The sequence below is a fragment of the Miscanthus floridulus genome, chromosome 10 (assembly GCF_019320115.1).
Source record: "Miscanthus floridulus cultivar M001 chromosome 10, ASM1932011v1, whole genome shotgun sequence".
NCBI classification, from domain to species: domain Eukaryota; kingdom Viridiplantae; phylum Streptophyta; class Magnoliopsida; order Poales; family Poaceae; genus Miscanthus; species Miscanthus floridulus.
In genome coordinates, this window is record NC_089589.1 from 15,943,536 (window position 1) to 15,961,791 (window position 18,256).

Below are 18,256 nucleotides of genomic sequence, written 5' to 3' on the forward strand. Positions count from 1 at the left end.
ACTTAGAAGACAAGATTCTTTTCATTACAAATGGTTTCAAAAAAAATAGAAGATTACACATCTTACAAGACCCAATGAACTCGGTACTACGACAAGCAAAGTAGCAAAAAGAAACCCGGACACAGCTAGGCTCTCGAACGACTACATGTTCCAAATTGCTACTTGGTAGAACAAATCACACTCGGCTACACTGTTTTCTTCAAAGGATGGACGCAGTGCGTCCAAGGCAGAAATCAGCAGCATGGCGGGACAACATGGAGCAGAGAAGGCCGATAGGTATCTGTCTACCCAAGTCCGATGTGATGCTGGATATGGTGTTGATTTGCACCGGATAGTCTCAGGGCAGGCGACGAGGATCAACCCAGAACTGCCAGATGAAGGATCGCATCCCACATCACAAGACTCCCTCCAACTACCGCCACGTACTTCTAAGTACAATGCTGCTACGGGATTAGCCTAACTCTAATCCCTATCACAAGACTCCCTCCAGCTACGGCAAGATACACAAGAACTGCAAAAACACGCCCGGAGGCTGCTCTACTTCACAAACTACCATATTCATGACTACGAAGATTTCAGACCACGCAATAGGATGCTCGATGAATCAAAACAGCACACAAGGAGGATATTTATAGGCCAAAAGAAGCGGTGCACATGGACTGGGAGCACCAACGGAACAAACCTAACAAAGGACACCGTGAAAAGACAGAATTCAATGAAAGAGGACTCAGGCGTGAAGGAGTAGTACTCAAGAACGAGCATATTCAGAAGAATATACCAACACTGTATAACTCATCAACAAATAGCATTTACTATCAACCACCACCATACAACTACATCTGACAACAGCAGACTACCAGAGAACATGCTAAGAACCTGTATCCAAGTTCCTTTTGGATAAAAAGAACCCAGCAAGAGGCTTAGGGGCTACACTCAGTGAGTGCACTTTTTCCTTCAAAAAAGCGCACATCACTCAGAAGACTTCCTCAAGACAGCAGTTTTTCAAACAACACAAGATTCAAGACCTTCCAACATTTTGTTCCAAATAGCAAGAGGCTCGGGGGCTACACTCAGTGAGTGCACTTTTTCCTTCAAAAAAGCGCACATCACTCAGAAGACTTCTTCAAGACAAACCACTTCAAGACCACACGACAAAAAGAACCCGGACATGGATATATCCGAGCTCTTTTGGACAAAGAACCCGGGTATATGCTCAGGAGCCCTTCGACGAAGAATCAGAGCAATTTCAAGAGAAGACCCTCCAACTCCTTGTGCCAAACAGCAAGAGGCTCGGGGGCTACACCCAAATGGGAGTACTTTTTTCTTCAAAAAGGTACACACCACGCGAAGATCTCACAAAGCGCTACATGGTTTCGCTCAAGAAAGCACTCGAACGACGCTTGTTCCTGCTCGACAAGACATGAAGGAGCAAGACGAGGCTTCCAGAGCTCAACCATGAAGTGCTTGGGGGCTTGTCGGTGTGGGACCCACAGGATACCCCGCAAGGAAGGGAGAAGATCTAGTCTAACTAGGATTCTTCCCATGTAATCTTAGTAGTAATATTATTCTATAATCCTACTAGGAACCCTCATTGTAAACCAACTAGGATTCTGACCTCCTGACTATATAAAGAAGGGCAGGGTTCCTAGAGAAGGGACTTAGACTTTTACAACAGAACACTTCACAATCAATCCAACGCAAAGGCTAACGCCGACTGGACATAGGACTATTACTCGATCAAAGATCGAGGGTCCGAACTAGGATAAATCGACTGTCTCTTGCGTTAACCATCGAGTTCCGCATACGCTGAAGCCCGAACATATTGCCCTGGGTACCCCCCGTGGCAGGCTATCGGTGGTCAAACATCGATAGTATCTTATTCTATATATTAAGAAAGAGTCTAGGTACATATTATAAGCTAGTCACATTACATTATGCAGCCTGCATGGTTAAATTTTCTGTTACATTACACTCGCGCTAAGAAAGAAAACAAGCAAAGGCAGGACTGATAACCTCACTCGAGATCTGTGTGCCAAATGGCTATCGCTAGCGATAAGCAACAATGGTGGACCACATCCAACTTTGAAAAGTTTGAGTTTAGAAAAAAAGCCTAAAAAGTCTAGGTTAGGTCAGATTACAAAAAATATATGGGTTTCTGAACAAATGCTAGAAATTATGCAGAGTTTTTGTTTCCACTTCGGCTTTTGTAGATCGAGTTTGCTTCCTCTGTTCTACTACTTATGAGCTCTGTTCTTTTAATTCTCTAGCTGCTTGTTGGGGACCAATACTAGGGTACCCAAAAAGGAGGCGCTAATGGTCATCAACATTGATTCATCCGAGCAGCCAAGAGTGCGACTATGGCTCCAACCGACCCCAGGTGCGCGGGCTCCGCCTCGTCTGACCTCTGGGGGGCGGGCTCCGCTTCGCCCGACCTCTGGGGGCAGGCTCCGCCTCGCCCGACCTCGAGGCCGGGATCTCTATCTCGCCCAACATCTGGGGGCGGGCTCCGTCTCGCCCGACCTCTGAGGACAGGCTCTGCCTCGCCCGACCCCTTGGGTACGGGCTCCGCCTCGCTCGACCCCGAGGCCGCGGGCTTCGCCTCGCTCGACCCTTGGGTTTGCGCTCCGCCTCGCCTGACCCCTCGGGTGTGGGCTCCGTCTCACCAAACGGGGTCCCATACCGCCGCCAACCACTTTAGGTCCAGGCTTATGGGCCTAGGTTAAAACTCTGACACCAAGGAAGAGACCAAAATGCCCCGATGTAACCCATGGCCATGACGGACCATACCTGATGATTCACATCAAGAACAGCGTTGGGCGTGCCAGTGCTGTTCTGCCTAACCCTCGTACGAGCGATGACAGGCACGTCAGTTCAACACGATGTCCGTCAAGACAGGATGGAACGCCATGACCAGCAGACGATGCCTACGCATGGCGCCAGTGACGGACAGGGCCACGACGTGGAGCTATCCCTATTGACATCTACAGGATCGACGGGACCCGCATGAAAGAGAAGATGGACCCGGCAATCCTGAAGGCCTTCTTCTCTCTCTGGTTTTTCTCTTTTCCTCTGCTGTAACCCGTGCTTTCTCTTGGCTTATAAAAGGGAAAGCAGGGCGTCCCATGAAGGAGAGATGATTCAAGCCGGATCGACCCATCAACTGATCAATCGAGATCCGCACGAGATCAGAACACGAGATAAACACACAAGAACACGACATGAACACAGGGCTGAGCAGCAATCGAGCTCTCAGCACCCTTTCACTCCTTCCACTAGAGACTTGGGATCCTTTCCCTCTCTCGCTCATTTGTAACCCCTACTACAAACTTTTAGTGTTAGTAACACAAGCAGAAGCAACGAAATGGACATAGGGACTTTCTACCCAAACCAATATAAACCTCGTGTCCTCTAAACACACCATCTGAGCCAGACGCGCAATACTAGAAATTTACTCGTCGGTGGTAACTCGAAACACCGACAGTTGGCACGCCAGGTAGGGGGCTTTTGCACGTCTCGACGTCCACACCAAGTCTCGGATGGCTAGTCATGGTGTCAGCTAGGTCCCGGGTGCGCACGTGCACTTCGGGAGCCTAGATTTTATCGTCACGACGGAGAGAGTTGGCGCAGGCTCCCGCCACCATCCAACCTGTCCACTCCACTGGCCTCAACGCGATCGCCGAGGCGCTTGAGGAGCTATAGCTGCACGCACCGGAGGCCCGCACCCCTAGAGCGACCAGCTCCTCGACTTCGATTATGGGAGGCTAGAGTGCCAGCTCGGTGTCTTCCTAGGACCCCGACCGTACTAGGAGGACCTGGGCCACCTCACCTTCTCCTTCGCCAAAATCACGATGTAGCTGGCCAGAGGAAAGCCGCTCTCCCCAGAATACCTCATCTAGAGCGCCCCAACATCGCTCTCGTTCGGTCTCCGCAACGCCGCAGAGACCGTTGGCCACCTTGTGGCGCAACACATGCCTCCATCCCCCCCGAACGACGAGTTTGTGGGGATGACCGAATATGTCACGAAATCTTTCCACGACCTCCTCACAGGAGAATCGAAGTCGCCCTCCAGCTCTAACTCCAGTAGGGGGAGCCATCACCCCTCTCGTGAATGTTTCATGGTAGGTACCCCTGAGGGACATGTCGAAAGCATCCATGAGGGAGAGGCTACCCCAATGAACGACTTCAACAGCGAGGTCGAGAGGGATGTAGGGTAGAGCAGCTGAAGGCCCAGCACCAAGATCTTGAGGAAGCACAACTCCAGCTCGAGCAGGAACATGCAGAGCTCGAGCCTGAGATCGAGCGTCACGGAGATGGTGGGCGTGCACGCGTCGTTGCTTGTGACGTGAACCGGAGGATCATCGAGGACAATGAAGCCCTCCCACACTTCACCGGGGCAAGCCAGAACATCACCGTCATAGCGGCCTTGCTCCAGGGGCTTCTAGGGCCCGCGATGCCTAAGGATCGTTGGGCCCATCGCGAGAATCGCACGCTACTCGAGAGTGCGGTAGTGCAACAGGCTCGCAATAGGCCAAGAGCTTGTTGTCCCGACGATGCGAGCTCGACGCCAGCCAGCGCGCACCCTTAGAGCAACCCAACATGGACGTGTCAGTCCACCAGGCATAGTAAGGCGGTAGGCTGCGCACCGCGGTCTCGGTGCATGAGCATCTCGGCCGCAACCATGATGCGCGCGACACCCTCGATGCCCGCAGGCATGCCCGCGATGATGCGAGGGAGGGGGCTAGCCGTAGCTACCACCCTCGTCGTGGCGGATGCTACGACAGCGGCAAGGATCGAAGCCCAATCCCCGACTTGCCGGGACCTCAGGCCTTTGGCCGACACATCCTCAACGCTGTCTTCCCACCATAGTACCGACCACCGACCAACATCCCAAAATACTCTGGGGAAACAAACCCTGGATTGTGTCTCGAGGATTACTGGCTTGCTTGCCAAGCCGGTGGAGTGGATAATGACGATTTAATTATCTGCAACCTTCCATTGTTCCTAGCCGATTCGGCGCGGACGTGGTTGAAACACCTTCCACCCAATAGAATTCAAAGTTGGGTGGACCTAAAAGAGATCTTCGTGGGAAACTTCTAGGGCACATACGCGCATCCTAGGAACCCATGGTATCTCAAAAACTGCCGATAGAAGGCCGGGGAAACCCTTCATGGGTACATCCGGTGCTTCTCCTGGCAGTGCAACGAGCTGCCCAATGTCACCGACGCCGACATCATAGGAGCTTTCCTGTCTAGGACCACCTGCGAGTCCCTGGTCCATAAGCTAGAACATAAGGGCCCGCGAACCACTAAGGAGCTCCTCAACATCGCCACCAGCCACGCCTCAGGTGAGGAAACGGTCGGAGCGATCTTCGACCGCCTCAAGGGCAAGGCAAAATGAGACGAGGACGCCGGCGAAGGCGCCTCTAACCGTCCCAATAAGAAGAAGAGCAAGTAGCGATGCAAGGGCTCGCTCGTGGCCACTGCCGACCGTAAGGTGGGTCGAAAGCCCACTGAGGGTACCCTAGACCACTTCAAGAAGCTGCTCAAAGGGCCATGCCCGAACCATGCCTTCCCTGTTAGGCATCTATACAAGGACCATGGCCTCATGAAGTGGTCCTTGTCAGGAGGCTCCAACAAGGGGGAGCATAGGAAGGACCCCAAGCCAGCTGCGGATGGCGCCGAGGGGAAGGACGGTGGATTTTCGGCACTGGATGGTTGCCTCATGATCTTCGGAGGGTCAGTGCCCTACGACACTAAGCGCCGACAGAAGCTTGCGCGCTGTGAGGCCTATATGGCCGAGTCAACCATGCCTTCCTTCCTCCGATGGTCAGAGTCCGCCATAACCTTTGATTGGACCGACCACCCGGAAAGCATCCCGTAGCTGGGACGATATCCGCTCATGGTAGACCCAATCATCGGCACGAAGCGGCTCACTAAAGTATTGATGGATGGAGGCAGCGGCCTCAACATCATGTATGCTAAAACGCTCGACGCCATGGGCATCGACCGAGCACGCGTCCAGCCGACCGGGGCACCTTTTCATGGCATCGTGCCTAGAAAGCAGGCCATGCCACTCGGGCAGATCGATCTGCCCGTAACCTTCGAGGATCCATCCAATTATATGATGGAGACCCTTACCCTCGAGGTGGTCGGGTTCCACGGAACCTACCACGTCATCCTGGGACGTCCATGCTACGCGAAGTTCATGGCCATCCCCAACTACACCTATCAAAAGCTGAAGATGTCAGGTCCATGCAGGGTCATCACCATTGGCACCTCCTTCTAGTGCACCTACGAGTGCGAGGTCGAGTGCTGCGAACATGCCGCGGCAATTGTCGCCTCCAAAGAGCTCGCGACCATCAGGAAGGAGGTCGCCGAAGAAGCACCAGACCCCAAGCGGTCGACCGGGTCTTTTGAGCCTGTAGAGGGCGCCAAGGAGGTCTTCATAGACCTAGTGGCTCCAAGGGCAAAGTGGTACGCATTGGCACCATGCTTTCCTCCGAATAGGGAAGCACGCTCGTCGACTTCCTCTACGCCAACAGAGACATCTTTGCATGGAGACTCACAGACATGCTAGGCATTCCGAGAGAAGTCGCCGAGCACACCTTGAAGATCAGGCCAGGCTCCAAGCCGGCGAAGTAGCACCTATGTCGCTTCGACAAGGAGAAACACAGGGCAATCGGCGAGGAGATTGCAAAGCTTTTGGCGATCGAGTTCATCAAGGAAGTATATCACCTCGAGTGGTTAGCCAATCCCGTTCATGTACGAAAAAAGAGTGGGAAATAGAGAATGTGTGTTGACTACATGGGTCTCAACAAAGCGTGTCCAAATGATCCATTTCATTTGCCACGCATAGACCAAGTAGTCGACTCAACCTTAGGGTGCAAAACCCTTTGCTTCCTTGATGCGTACTCTGGGTACCATCAAATCACGATGAAAGAGTCCGACCAGCTCACGACATCTTTTATTACCCCATTCAGATCGTTCTACTACATCACAATGTCATTTGGTCGGCAAAACACGGGGGCTACGTACCAGCGTTGTATGCTCAAGTGTTTCGGGGACCTCATCGGGTGAACCATTGAGGCCTACATGGATGACATCGTGGTCAAATCCAAACGGGTTGACCAGGTCATAGCCGACCTAGAGCAGACCTTTGCGAAACTCCGAGCAAACGACATCAAGCTCAACCCCAAGAAGTGTGTTTTTGAGGTCCCAAGGGGTACGTTTCCGGGTTTTATCGTTTCCGAGCGTGGCATCGAAGCCAACCTAAAGAAGATCTCGGCTATCACAAGGATGGGCATGATTTAGAACATAAAGGGGGTACAACGAGTTATAGGGTGCCTCACCGCGCTCAACCGCTTTATCTCGTGCCTTCACGAACGAGGTCTCCCCCTCTATCGGCTCCTAAAGAAGGTTGACCGTTTCAAATGGATGCCCGAGGCCTAGGAGGCACTTGACATGGTCAAGCAGCTTCTGATGAAGGCCTCGATCCTGGTCCCCCCGACCGATGGGGAACCACTTCTGCTCTACATCGCGACCACCACGCAAGTGGTCAGCGCCACCCTGGTGGTAGAGCAAGAAGAAGAGGGACACGCTCTCAAAGTGCAGCGTCTCATATACTTCATTAGCGAGGTCATGTCCGATTCCAAGACCTGCTACCCCCAAATCCAGAAGCTCCTGTACGCCATCCTTATCGCCAAGAGCAAGTTGCGTCACTACTTTGAGTCACATCCGGTGACGGGCGTGACGTCCTCCCCTCTCGGTGAGGTCATCCAAAACCAGGATGTCATGGGAAGAATCATGAAGTGGGCACTCGAGCTGATGGGTCAAGGCATTTCATATGCCCTTTGGACGGCCATCAAGTCCCAAGTGCTGGCTAATTTCATTGCAGAATGGACCGATGTCCAAATGCCGCCAGCAGTCATCAACCAAGAGTACTGGATGATGTACTTCGATGGATCGCTGATGAAGAAAGGTGCCGGTGCAGGGCTGGCCTTTGTTTCGCCCCTTGGGGTACGCATGAGGTACATGGTTCGCATCCACTTCACCTCCTCCAACAATGTGGCCGAGTATGAGGCGCTCACCAATGGCCTATGTTTCGCCATCTAGTTGGGTAACCAACAGCTTGACGTACGGGGCGACTCCCAGCTAGTCATCGACCAAGTCATAAAGGAATCAATCTACCACAATGCTAAGATAGTTGTGTATTGCCAAGAAGTCCGCCAGCTAGAGGACAAGTTCGATGGTCTCGAGCTCAATCATATTCTTAGGCGTCTCAATGATGCGGCCAACGCGCTGGCGAAAACGACGTCCGGCCGAGAGCCAATGCTGACAGGCATCTTCGTCAGCGATTAGTACAAGCCCTTGGTCCGCTACGAGCAGCTGGAATAGACCGGCGACGTGCCGCTTGCCCTAGGCTCGGGGGCTAACCAGTCGACGGCTCCATCCAACCCAGAAGTCATGGAGCTTGCGGAGGATCCAGCGATACAGCCCGACCCTCTGGCCGACTGGAGGACTCCTTACCTCGACTACCTCTTCTGTGAGGCACTGTTGTCGGACAAAACGGAGGCTCGGTGGCTCGCGCGTCATGCCAAGTCCTTTATCCTTATTAATGGCAAGCTCGACAGGCGAAGCCACACTAGGATCCTGCAGCATTGCATCCCCATCAAACGAGGGAAGCAGTTGCTGAGCGATATCCACGATGGGTCTGTGGGCACCATGCTGACCCTGGTCAGAAAAGCATTCCGATAAGGTTTCTACTGGCTGACCGCAGTAGCCGATGCTGAATAGATTTTGCGCACCTACGAAGGGTGTCAATACTACACTCGGCAGACCCACCTATCGGCCCAAGCACTCCAAACGATCTCTATCACATGGCCATTCACGGTCTGGGAGCTCGATCTTGTCGGACCTATCAAGAGAGCATCCGAGGGCTATACGCACTTGCTTGTCACCGTAGACAAGTTTACAAAGTGGGTAGAGGCTCGATCGATCTCCATGATCAAGTTCGAGCAAGCCGTGTTGTTCTTCCTTGACATCGTCCATCGCTTTGGAGTCTTAAACTCCATTATCATGGACAACGGCACGTATTTCACCAAAAAGAAGTTCCTCCGATTCTGCGATGAATACCACATCCACATCGATAGGGCCATCGTGGCGCACCCCTGCACGAACAGGCAGGTCGAGCGTGCGAACGGCATGGTTCTACAAGGCCTCAAGCCTAGGATCTTCAACCGATTGAACAAGTTTGGCGGATGATGGGTCGCGGAACTTCCTGCAGTGCTCTGGAGCCTGAGGACGACCCCCAGTCGGGCCACCGGCTACACACCATTCTTCATGGTCTAGGTTCTGAGGCTATCCTCCCGACTGACCTCGATTATGGAGCGCCGAGGGTCAGGGCGTACGATGAATAGGGAGCCAAGGCATCCCTCGAGGATGCCATGGACCAGCTAGATGAAGCGCACAATGTTGCCCTCCTTCGCTCGGCCAAGTACCAACAAGCGTTGTGCCGGTACCACGGCCGTCGAATGCGGGGTCAGGCCTTCAACATCGGGGACCTAGTGCTCAGCCTCGTCCAGAGCAACAAGAACCGCCACAAGCTCTCTCCACCGTGGGAGGGACCATTCGTCATCATGAAAGTGCTCTGACTAGGCACCTACCAGCTCAAGACCATCGAGGGCAAAGTCTTTGTCAACGCCTGGAACATCGAACAACTACATCATTTTTACCCTTAATATACGCACACTATCTCTTATCAGTTTTGCTACCAACTCCCCGATCTTTAGTGACACCCGATCCCAGCAACGGCAGGGGGTCAGGCCTCACTCGAGGGCTGATAAGAGCATATCTATCTGGTAGACATTCTCTATGACCGACCCTTTCTCACGTTAAGACCTAGAAGCGAGGATTACAGAAATAGACGCTGAGTAAAACTAGTCGAACTGCAAGAAACCTATGCCCCAATGGCTACGACATTTTTGCTCACGAGTGTAAGCAGAGTTTTTTCCGCACCCCGAGCTTTTTAGCCTTAACTACGAAAAGAGTCGGTACGCGTCTAAGAGTATATCCACCTGGCAAACATTCTCTATGCCGACCCTCTCTCATGTTAAGATCTAGAAGCAAGGGTTGCAGAAACGAACGCTGAGTAAAACTGGTCGGACTACAAGAAACCTACGCCCCAGCGCCTACGGCGTTTTTGCTCACCAGCATTATTAGAGTTTGTTCACCCGCACCCCGAGCTTTACAGCCTTAATGACGGAAAGGGTCGGAACGCATTAACCTTTTTATACAAAAAGGGGAGAAGGGCTAAAAATCTGTTTAGCCATAACGAAATTTAAGAGCTTGTTCACTTGTTACGAGTTCGCCGCCTGGCTTATCTGCCAAACTAAAATTCTTGGGGAGGATGATCTCATCCTCTATCTCCGTAGGAAAGTCCTATGCCAGCGGGTCACCCAAGTCGGTCGGATGGCTTGGGCCGCTGCCGAGAGATGGGTAAGGAGCAGTAGGATGCCCCATGCGGGTTATGCCGACTCCGCCATGAACGATAGACCTAGATTTCACTCAGACATATCTAGTAAGAGCTCTCTGAACCCGTCACTCAAGCCATCTAGGTAAGTCCTGTGCCAGCGGGTCACCCAAGTCAATCGGACAGCTCGGGCTGCTGCCAAGAGATGGGTCATCTTTAAGTGACACCCAACCCTAGCAACGGTAAGGGGTCGGGCCTCACTCGGGGGCTGGCAAGAGTGTCTATTCGGTAGACATTCTCTATGCCCGACCCTTTCTTACGCTAAAACCTAGAGGCAAGGTGTGCAGAAACAAACATTGGGTAAAACTGGTCGGACCGCAAGAAACCCACGCCACAGCGGCTATGGCATTTTTGCTCACTAGCATGATCAGAGTTTTTGTACCCGCACCCTGAGCTTTAGCCTCCGCCTTCCCAGGAAGGGCTTGTAGGGGCCCACCGATGGAATCTCCATCGAGGAGAGGCCAGCAGGTCACCCAAGTCAATCGGACGGCTCGAGCCGCTGCCGAGAGATGGGTCATCTTTAAGTGACACCTAACCCTAGCAACAGCAAGGGTCGGGCCTTACCTGGTGGCTGGCAGGAGTGTCTATTCGATAGACATTCTCTATGCCTGACCCTTTCTCACGCTAAAACCTAGAGGCAAGGTGTGCGGAAACAAACGCTGAGTAAAACTGGTCAGACCGCAAGAAACCTATGCCCCAGCGGCTATGACGTTTTTGCTCACCAGCATGATCAGGGTTTGGAGGGGCCCACCAGCGGAATCTCCATCGAGGAAAGGCCAGTAGGTCACCCAAGTTGATTAGATGGCTCGTGCCACTACCGAGAGACGGGTAGGGAGCAGCAAGATGCCCCATGCGGGTTAGGCCGACTCCATCATGAACGATGGACCTAGATTTCACTCAAATATATCCGGTAAGAGCTCCCCGAACCCGTCACTCGAGCCATCGAGGTAGCTTTACCAACCCCCACTTTACTTTTCCAGTGCATGAGCATTCATTCATCCATTCTCATACATCCAAGCATCGCATATGCAATTATTACATCACAACGCTTGGCGTCGCATCACAAAGCGGTAGTCGTCTCATTCAATATGAGCGGTGATCGACCGAGGTTTGAAGGCCGGCCCGCGAAGGGCTCGAGGCCGCCTCGCGTCGAATAGAGCCAGGGGAGAAAATGTAGATGAGCCCTAATGGCCTTTGCCCAACCCGCTCAGAAGCGGATAGGGTCATCTCAACCTTCTTGTTCGATCCTAACCTTGAACCAAGCCCACAGAATCTCCATCGAGGGGAGGCCAATGGGCCACCTGAGCCGGTCTCCGGAACGACTCGGGCATCTACCGGGAGGTGGGTTAAGGAGTAGTGGAATGCCACATGAGGGCTATGCCGACTCCGTCATGAACGATGGACCCAGATTCCACTCGGACATGCCCGTTAGCGAGCTCGCCGAGCGCACCACTTGAGCCATCGAGGCAAGTGTCGTTAGCTCAACCCCTTCGGTTGTGAAAACCGTGGATGGGGCGACACATAAAACTTGGCTGACCCCTACCGAGCCCAACGGGGCTCGTGGGCTCGAGCCGCCCGACCCCGACTCAGGAATCTGACCGACCGAAGTTCGAAGGTCGACCCACGAAGGGCTCGAGGCCGCCTTGCATCGAACAGAGCTAGGGGAGAAAACACAGATGAGCCTCAGCGGCCCTTGCCTGACTCACTCAGAAAAGGACAGGGTCATCTTGACCTTCTCGTCTGATCCTAACCTCGAGTCATGCCCACAGAATCTCCATCAAGGGAGGCCAACAGGCCACCTGAGTCAGGCTCCGGAACAACTCGAACATCTATCAGGAGGCGGGTTAAGGAGCAATGGAATGTCACATGAGGGCTATGCCGACCTCGTCACGAACGATGGACCCGGATTCCACTCAAACATGCCCATTAGTGAGCTCACCGAGCGTGTCACTCAAGCCATCGAGGCAAGTGACGTTAGCTCAACCCCTCCGGTTGTGGAAACCGCATATGGGGTGACGATCACAAAAATGAGCTGACCCTCGATCGGACCCCTGCTACACGTGGGGCTCAAGAAAAGTTGGACTCGCAAGGAGACCGAATGCGTGGGGATATGTATGAAAAACTAAGGATAATGTTTCTGAAATAAGAGACGCTTTCTCCTATTTGTTTCGCTATCATCTCTCTCGACCTTTAGTGAAACCCGACCCCGGCAATGGCAAGGGGTCGGGAATCACTCAGGGGCTAATAAGGGTATACATATACCCTTTTTGAAATAGTCGTTGTGCCTAACCCCTTTCTCACGATTAAAACCTAGAGGCAAGGTTTGCGAAAATGAACATCGAGTAAGGCTGGCCAGACTGCAAGAAACCTACGCCCTAGTGGCTACAGCACCCTTGCTTACCAGCATGATCAGAGTTTCCCACCCACACCTCAAACTCTATGGTCTTAACAATAGGAAGGGTCAGAACGCATTAACCCCTTTTTACACACAAAAAGGAAGAAAGAACAAATTTGTTCAAATGAAATAACAAGCTTGTTTAAACAAAGCACAAGGGTCGGAACTTGTCCGCTTATTACAAAAATGATCGCCCGGCCTATTTAACTAACTAGCCCCTCCGAGGGAGAACTATGCCTTCTATCCTGTCCGCCAGGTCCTGCGACAGGGGAGACACCGCCGTTTCCATCTCCTCCAGCTCGTGGACTTCATAACCAGGCGCATAGCCATGGCTCATTGCCTCTAGATCAATGATGTCCCCATAATGAGAACGAGCCATCGCGAAGGACTAATTGACCCCGGTGCGAAGGGCATTCCTCTCGAGCTGGCGCACCCGAGCCGTGATCTCGATGGCATGAGCCACGAGTGAGCTGGTCCCCTCTGATCGCACCACCTCAAGGTCATCGCAGACCACTCCGAGGGTGGTGCTCAGGATACCAAGCTCGTCACTCTTCGACTGATGATTCCTCCTCACCTCGGTGAGATCCATAGCTAGCCCGGCAGAAATGCTCTCGGCTGCCAGCTTCTAGGTCGTCTCCCTTTCAAGCTTGGCCTAGAGGGAGCTGACCTTCTGCCGCGCGTTGTCGCGCTCTTGGTAGGCCTGGTCATGCTCTTGGAAAGCCTAGTTGTGCTCCTTGCGAGCCGCGCCGCATTCCGAGTGGAGCCTCTCCGTGGTTTGGAGCTACTCATCTCGCTCCTTGGGCAGCCGAGCGACCGTCGCGGCATCTAGGCTCGCCCTTTTCTCTAGGGCCATGAGATTCTCCTTGGCCCCCAGTTTAGATCCCTTTCTTTCTCAACCTCACCTAGAAGGTCAAGGATCCGCCAGTGGGTTTCAGCGTCCTTCTAGAGCAACTCATCCCGTTCCTTCCTAACCCTGGCGGCTTCTTCGTCATCCTTCAGTGACCTCACCGACAGGCCTCAAACGCCTTCTTGGCCTCATCAGCATCCCAACGGGTCTTGGCCACCCACGACCGAAGATTGGCCACCTCCTCAGAGAGGGGAGTCAGCTCGACCACCCTCTGCTGGGCGGCAACGAGTTGAGCTATCACCTCCCCGTGTAGTCATGCCTCCTCGACAAGGCGGTCCCAGGCTTCCTTCTATTGACAAAGGAACCGAGATTTCCCCTGGCTGCAAGCTATAAGGGACTATAGGGAGACGATGGTCAAGATACAAAAAGTATATAGAGGAAGAAAATGGCAAGAAATAGGACCAAGCAATACCAAACCAGAGGGAACAACAACATCAAGCAATGCGCCCGTGGCGTGGTCCAGGGCCTCGAGTGCGGACGCGATCCCTACATGGAGGCTCTCCCGCTCCATGCTCTCTGCGGTGGCGTCAAGGGTAAAAAGCGTCGACGAAGGATCTTGCGGATCCACCCACTGGAGCAGGGGCTCGCCCTGCGTGGGCGAGCCGCTGCCCATCGATGTCAGGGTCAGGGACGACTCCTCGCTGGCCCCAAGCACCATCGACCCTTCTCATCGTAATGTCCCCGCTAGGATGCCCCCTCCGACAATGGAAGGGGTCAGTAGTGTAGATGCGAACCTCTCTCCTAGCACCACAACTACCAAGGACCCCTCGGCAGCGTCCCCCTAAGTCCGGCCCATGCTAGGTGTCGTCACTTGGGTCGCCAATGGCTCAGGTCGCGCTAAGGCCTTAGGCGACGCTGTAGTTGCGCCTGGCTGTGACCCATCTATCATGGCCGCCGCCACCTCCACCTACGTCTGTGGGGTCACGACCGGCTGCGTCGCACCTGCCACAGTCAGCGCCATGAGCACAGTTAGTAGCCCCATCCGCCCCATCGTCTGTAGCGGTATCGCAGCCGTCACTGACTGCTCTGCGACCTCCGAAGGCTCCCCTTGAACGCCCGCGTCTGCCTATCCCGCCGAGGGCACAGACGCCACTATGGGTGGTGCCCGACTGGCCAGCGACGTGGTCACACCAGCGCCGCTCCTGCCCAAAATAGGGGCGACACCAGCCGATGGCCGCCGCCCCGATTGGACGGTGATACTCTTCTTCGGCGCCAGCGCCAAAGGATTCCGGTGCCTGTCGACACTACAAGGGACGAAAAACATAAGTCATGATGAAATCCAACTAAAATAGGAAAAAATAGAGGAATTGATGACTCACCTCAACGCCGTTGGGTGGCAGACGTGTTTGGGGGACAAACCCTCGACCCTTGCTCCACCTCATCGGAACAAGGTCGTTTCAAGCCCGCCACCTGCTCCTAGGCAAAGGGGCTCACCCCTAGCAGCTCCTGGGGCACATTGGCGGAATGCCCCATTCCCCTTGGCGCTTGGGGCGCGATGGCAAGCCATCCACCTCTGCTAGCACCTCAGGCGTGAAGACAGAGCTACCCGCCTCTATTGGCTACTGGGGCAGGCCGACGGTATGGCCCGCCACCGTCGGCACCCTAGACGTGCCCTCCCCTCCATGGAATAGGAAGGGTCTCGACGCCTGCAAGGATGAACCAACACCTATCAGCACATCCTCATTCTCCATGTTGTCCCACTCGATATCGTCGGCTACCTCCATCACCTCGTTGTCATCACCATCATCATCGTCATCATTGTTGTAAGTGTCCTCCCCTCGTTCCTGCGCAGGCAACTTCCATAGCTTCTTCCTCTTCTTGTCCTCATTCGTCTTCCTTAGTCACTTGCCCTCGGCGTGATTCGCCACCCTCATGGTTGAATCCCTCGGTAGCAGCGCCGGGTGATCCGTGAGGATGAGGTCCCACGGCTGGTCATGTCCCTCTCAAAATTAGTCTCATGGGGTTGGGAAATCAATTGAAGAGAAGGCAATAGAAAGGAAAACTTATGAAGACAACATAGCCTGGCTCCGGCCACATCGGAGGAGGCCCTGGCACCGGGTAGACGAAGTCGAGGGCAGCACCCGTGTCGTCCCGCAAAGGCTCCATCGCCTCCTTGATGTGTTGCGTGATCTCGGAGTTAGGGAGCGTTCCCTCCGCGAGCATCGTTCTGTCGAACGACACCTCAGGCGCCATCGAGTATAGCGGGAGTGCGCGCGTCATCAACGGCACCACCCTCCTCGCATGGTAAGCCCTAATGACGCCCGACCCTTTTAGGCCATTCTCCTTTAGTATGTGGATGGCGGTGATGTGGTCTCGGATCTTCTTTTTGTCCTTCTCCGAGACGCCCCACTTCTTCCACTGCTCTAGGGCCTCTTCGATCAGGTGCCTAATGAACTTTGGCAGAAGGGCGGTGGCGTCATTCTTGAGGTAGAACCACTGCGAGTGCCACCCCTTGTTGGACATCGAGAGCTGCATGGACGGCTACTTGCCGACCCGGTTGTTCCAAAGTTGGATGCCAGCGCACCCCATCGGCATGTGCAATTCCTGACTGCCGCCCTTCTCCCTCTTCTTCTGGAGGCTGACGGCAAAGAAATACCTCCACAAGTCGAAGTGGGGGCTGATCTCTAGGAATCCTTCGCACAGCGTGACGAACGTCGCCATGTGCTGGATCCCATTGGGATTGAGATGCTGCAGCTCGATGTTTCAGAAATGCAGCAGCCCCTGGAGGAATTTGTGGGCGGGGGTCGTGAGCCCACGCTCATGGAAGTGGGCGAATGACACCATGTACCCATAGGACGGCGACGACAAATTCTCGTTGCCAGGCAGCAACCACGCCTCGACCAAGGTCCGCGCGCAGAGAAGACCACGACGGACAAGGCCCTCCATGCGCTGGGAGGTGATATCGGAATGGCACCATGGATCCATTGGAGGTGGTGTGGGGGTACGACCCCGGATACCCACGGCAGGCCACATGGGCTACACCTCCAGGGGCAGCCCAGCCCACGAGAAGGAGCCTTGTGGGGCACGATTCTGCTTGGTGCCTCCCGCAAGGCATGGGGAGGATATCCTGAAGATGTTACGAGATCTGTTAGGATACGTACGATCCCATGTTTCTTGTAATCTATTATTACTTTCCAGTTATCTCTTAGATCTAACCGACCTGTAACCTTGCCCCCGGACTATATAAGGCGGGCAGGGACCCCTACAAAATCATGCCAAATCATATGATAGCTAATACAAACCAACAGACCACAGGAGTAAGGTATTACGTCATACTGACGGCCTGAACTTGTATAACTCGCGTGTCTCTATTGCCTTCTTGTTTTTTATTACACGCTCCTCTGCCGATCAATCTACCATCGTGGGATACCCCTCGATGGACTGCCGACGATATTCTATTGATAGTTGGTGCGCCAGGTAGGGGTGTGCGTGTTGTTTCCTTATCGAACAAGATGGCTTTTTCCATAGGCTCTTTGTCCCTCCCACAGCCCGGCCAGATCTTCATGGTCGGATCCATCACGTGGATCATAAACGCCGACGAAGTTGGAGAGCTTCTCGAGCCGGTGCAGATCCATTCTACGCCGACCACCCTTGCACCTGCGACTGCAGATCCAATCTCGGAACCACTTCCGGGGTCGACTTCATCAGCTACTCGCCGCTCGCTTCCTCGCTACTAGAGGAGGCATGTCAACAATGATGATCTGATCGAGTCTATCGATCGGGTCCGCGTGAAACTCGCCGATTGCCTCTCCATTGCTGAGTCAGCTCTGGACACCCTTGTTCAGCACCGACCACCTACCGATCCTGATCTATCAGTGTCCAGTGCTTGACAAACTTTGGGGCTCGCTGCCCTGCCTTTCGGGCTCGCCAACGCCGCCACTACATATCAGAACGCCCTAAGGGGCAAATTCGCCGACCAGGTCGCCGACCAACTCCCACCAACTGTCAACATGCTGCACGCCAGCCGAGGTCCCGGAACATCCCTCCAAACTATCCTGGAGGAGAATCCGGGCTCCGAGTCTCAAGGCTCCACGGAACCCCTCGCCGACACCTTCACCGAGCAACCCCCTCTCCTGCCTTTCCAGGGTGGTGCAATCTTCAACGTCAGCATCGACAGCCCCCCCTGGAATGGCGAAACAGATGAGGAATGCGCAGCCCATGAAATCAGGAACGTCAACCGCGCGCAACGCCGTGATAACGAACGCGCCCTTGCGATGGCCGAGGCTACTCGTGATAACCAGTTTGATTCGCAAGGAAGGCCCCTCCATCGCAACCTCGACGAAGAATTCCTCCGCGTTGATGGCCACGATGTCTTCAAAACTCCGAGCGCCAATCTAGCGATGGCCGCCAACGAACTTGCACACATCCCGCAGACGCCCAAGCTCGCCAAGGTTGCCGCTATGCTCAAAGCGGCACACTGTCAAGTT

At 54.0% G+C, this 18,256-nt stretch overlaps 1 protein-coding gene across 1 annotated transcript; it reads left to right on the top strand.

Moving 5' to 3' along the window:
• Positions 1-7,460: 7,460 nt before the first annotated feature.
• Positions 7,461-8,111, top strand: LOC136488070 (uncharacterized). The gene has a single exon (XM_066485113.1). The coding sequence runs from the start codon at positions 7,461-7,463 to the stop codon at positions 8,109-8,111; it is 651 nt and encodes a 216-aa protein (XP_066341210.1).
• Positions 8,112-18,256: the final 10,145 nt, after the last annotated feature.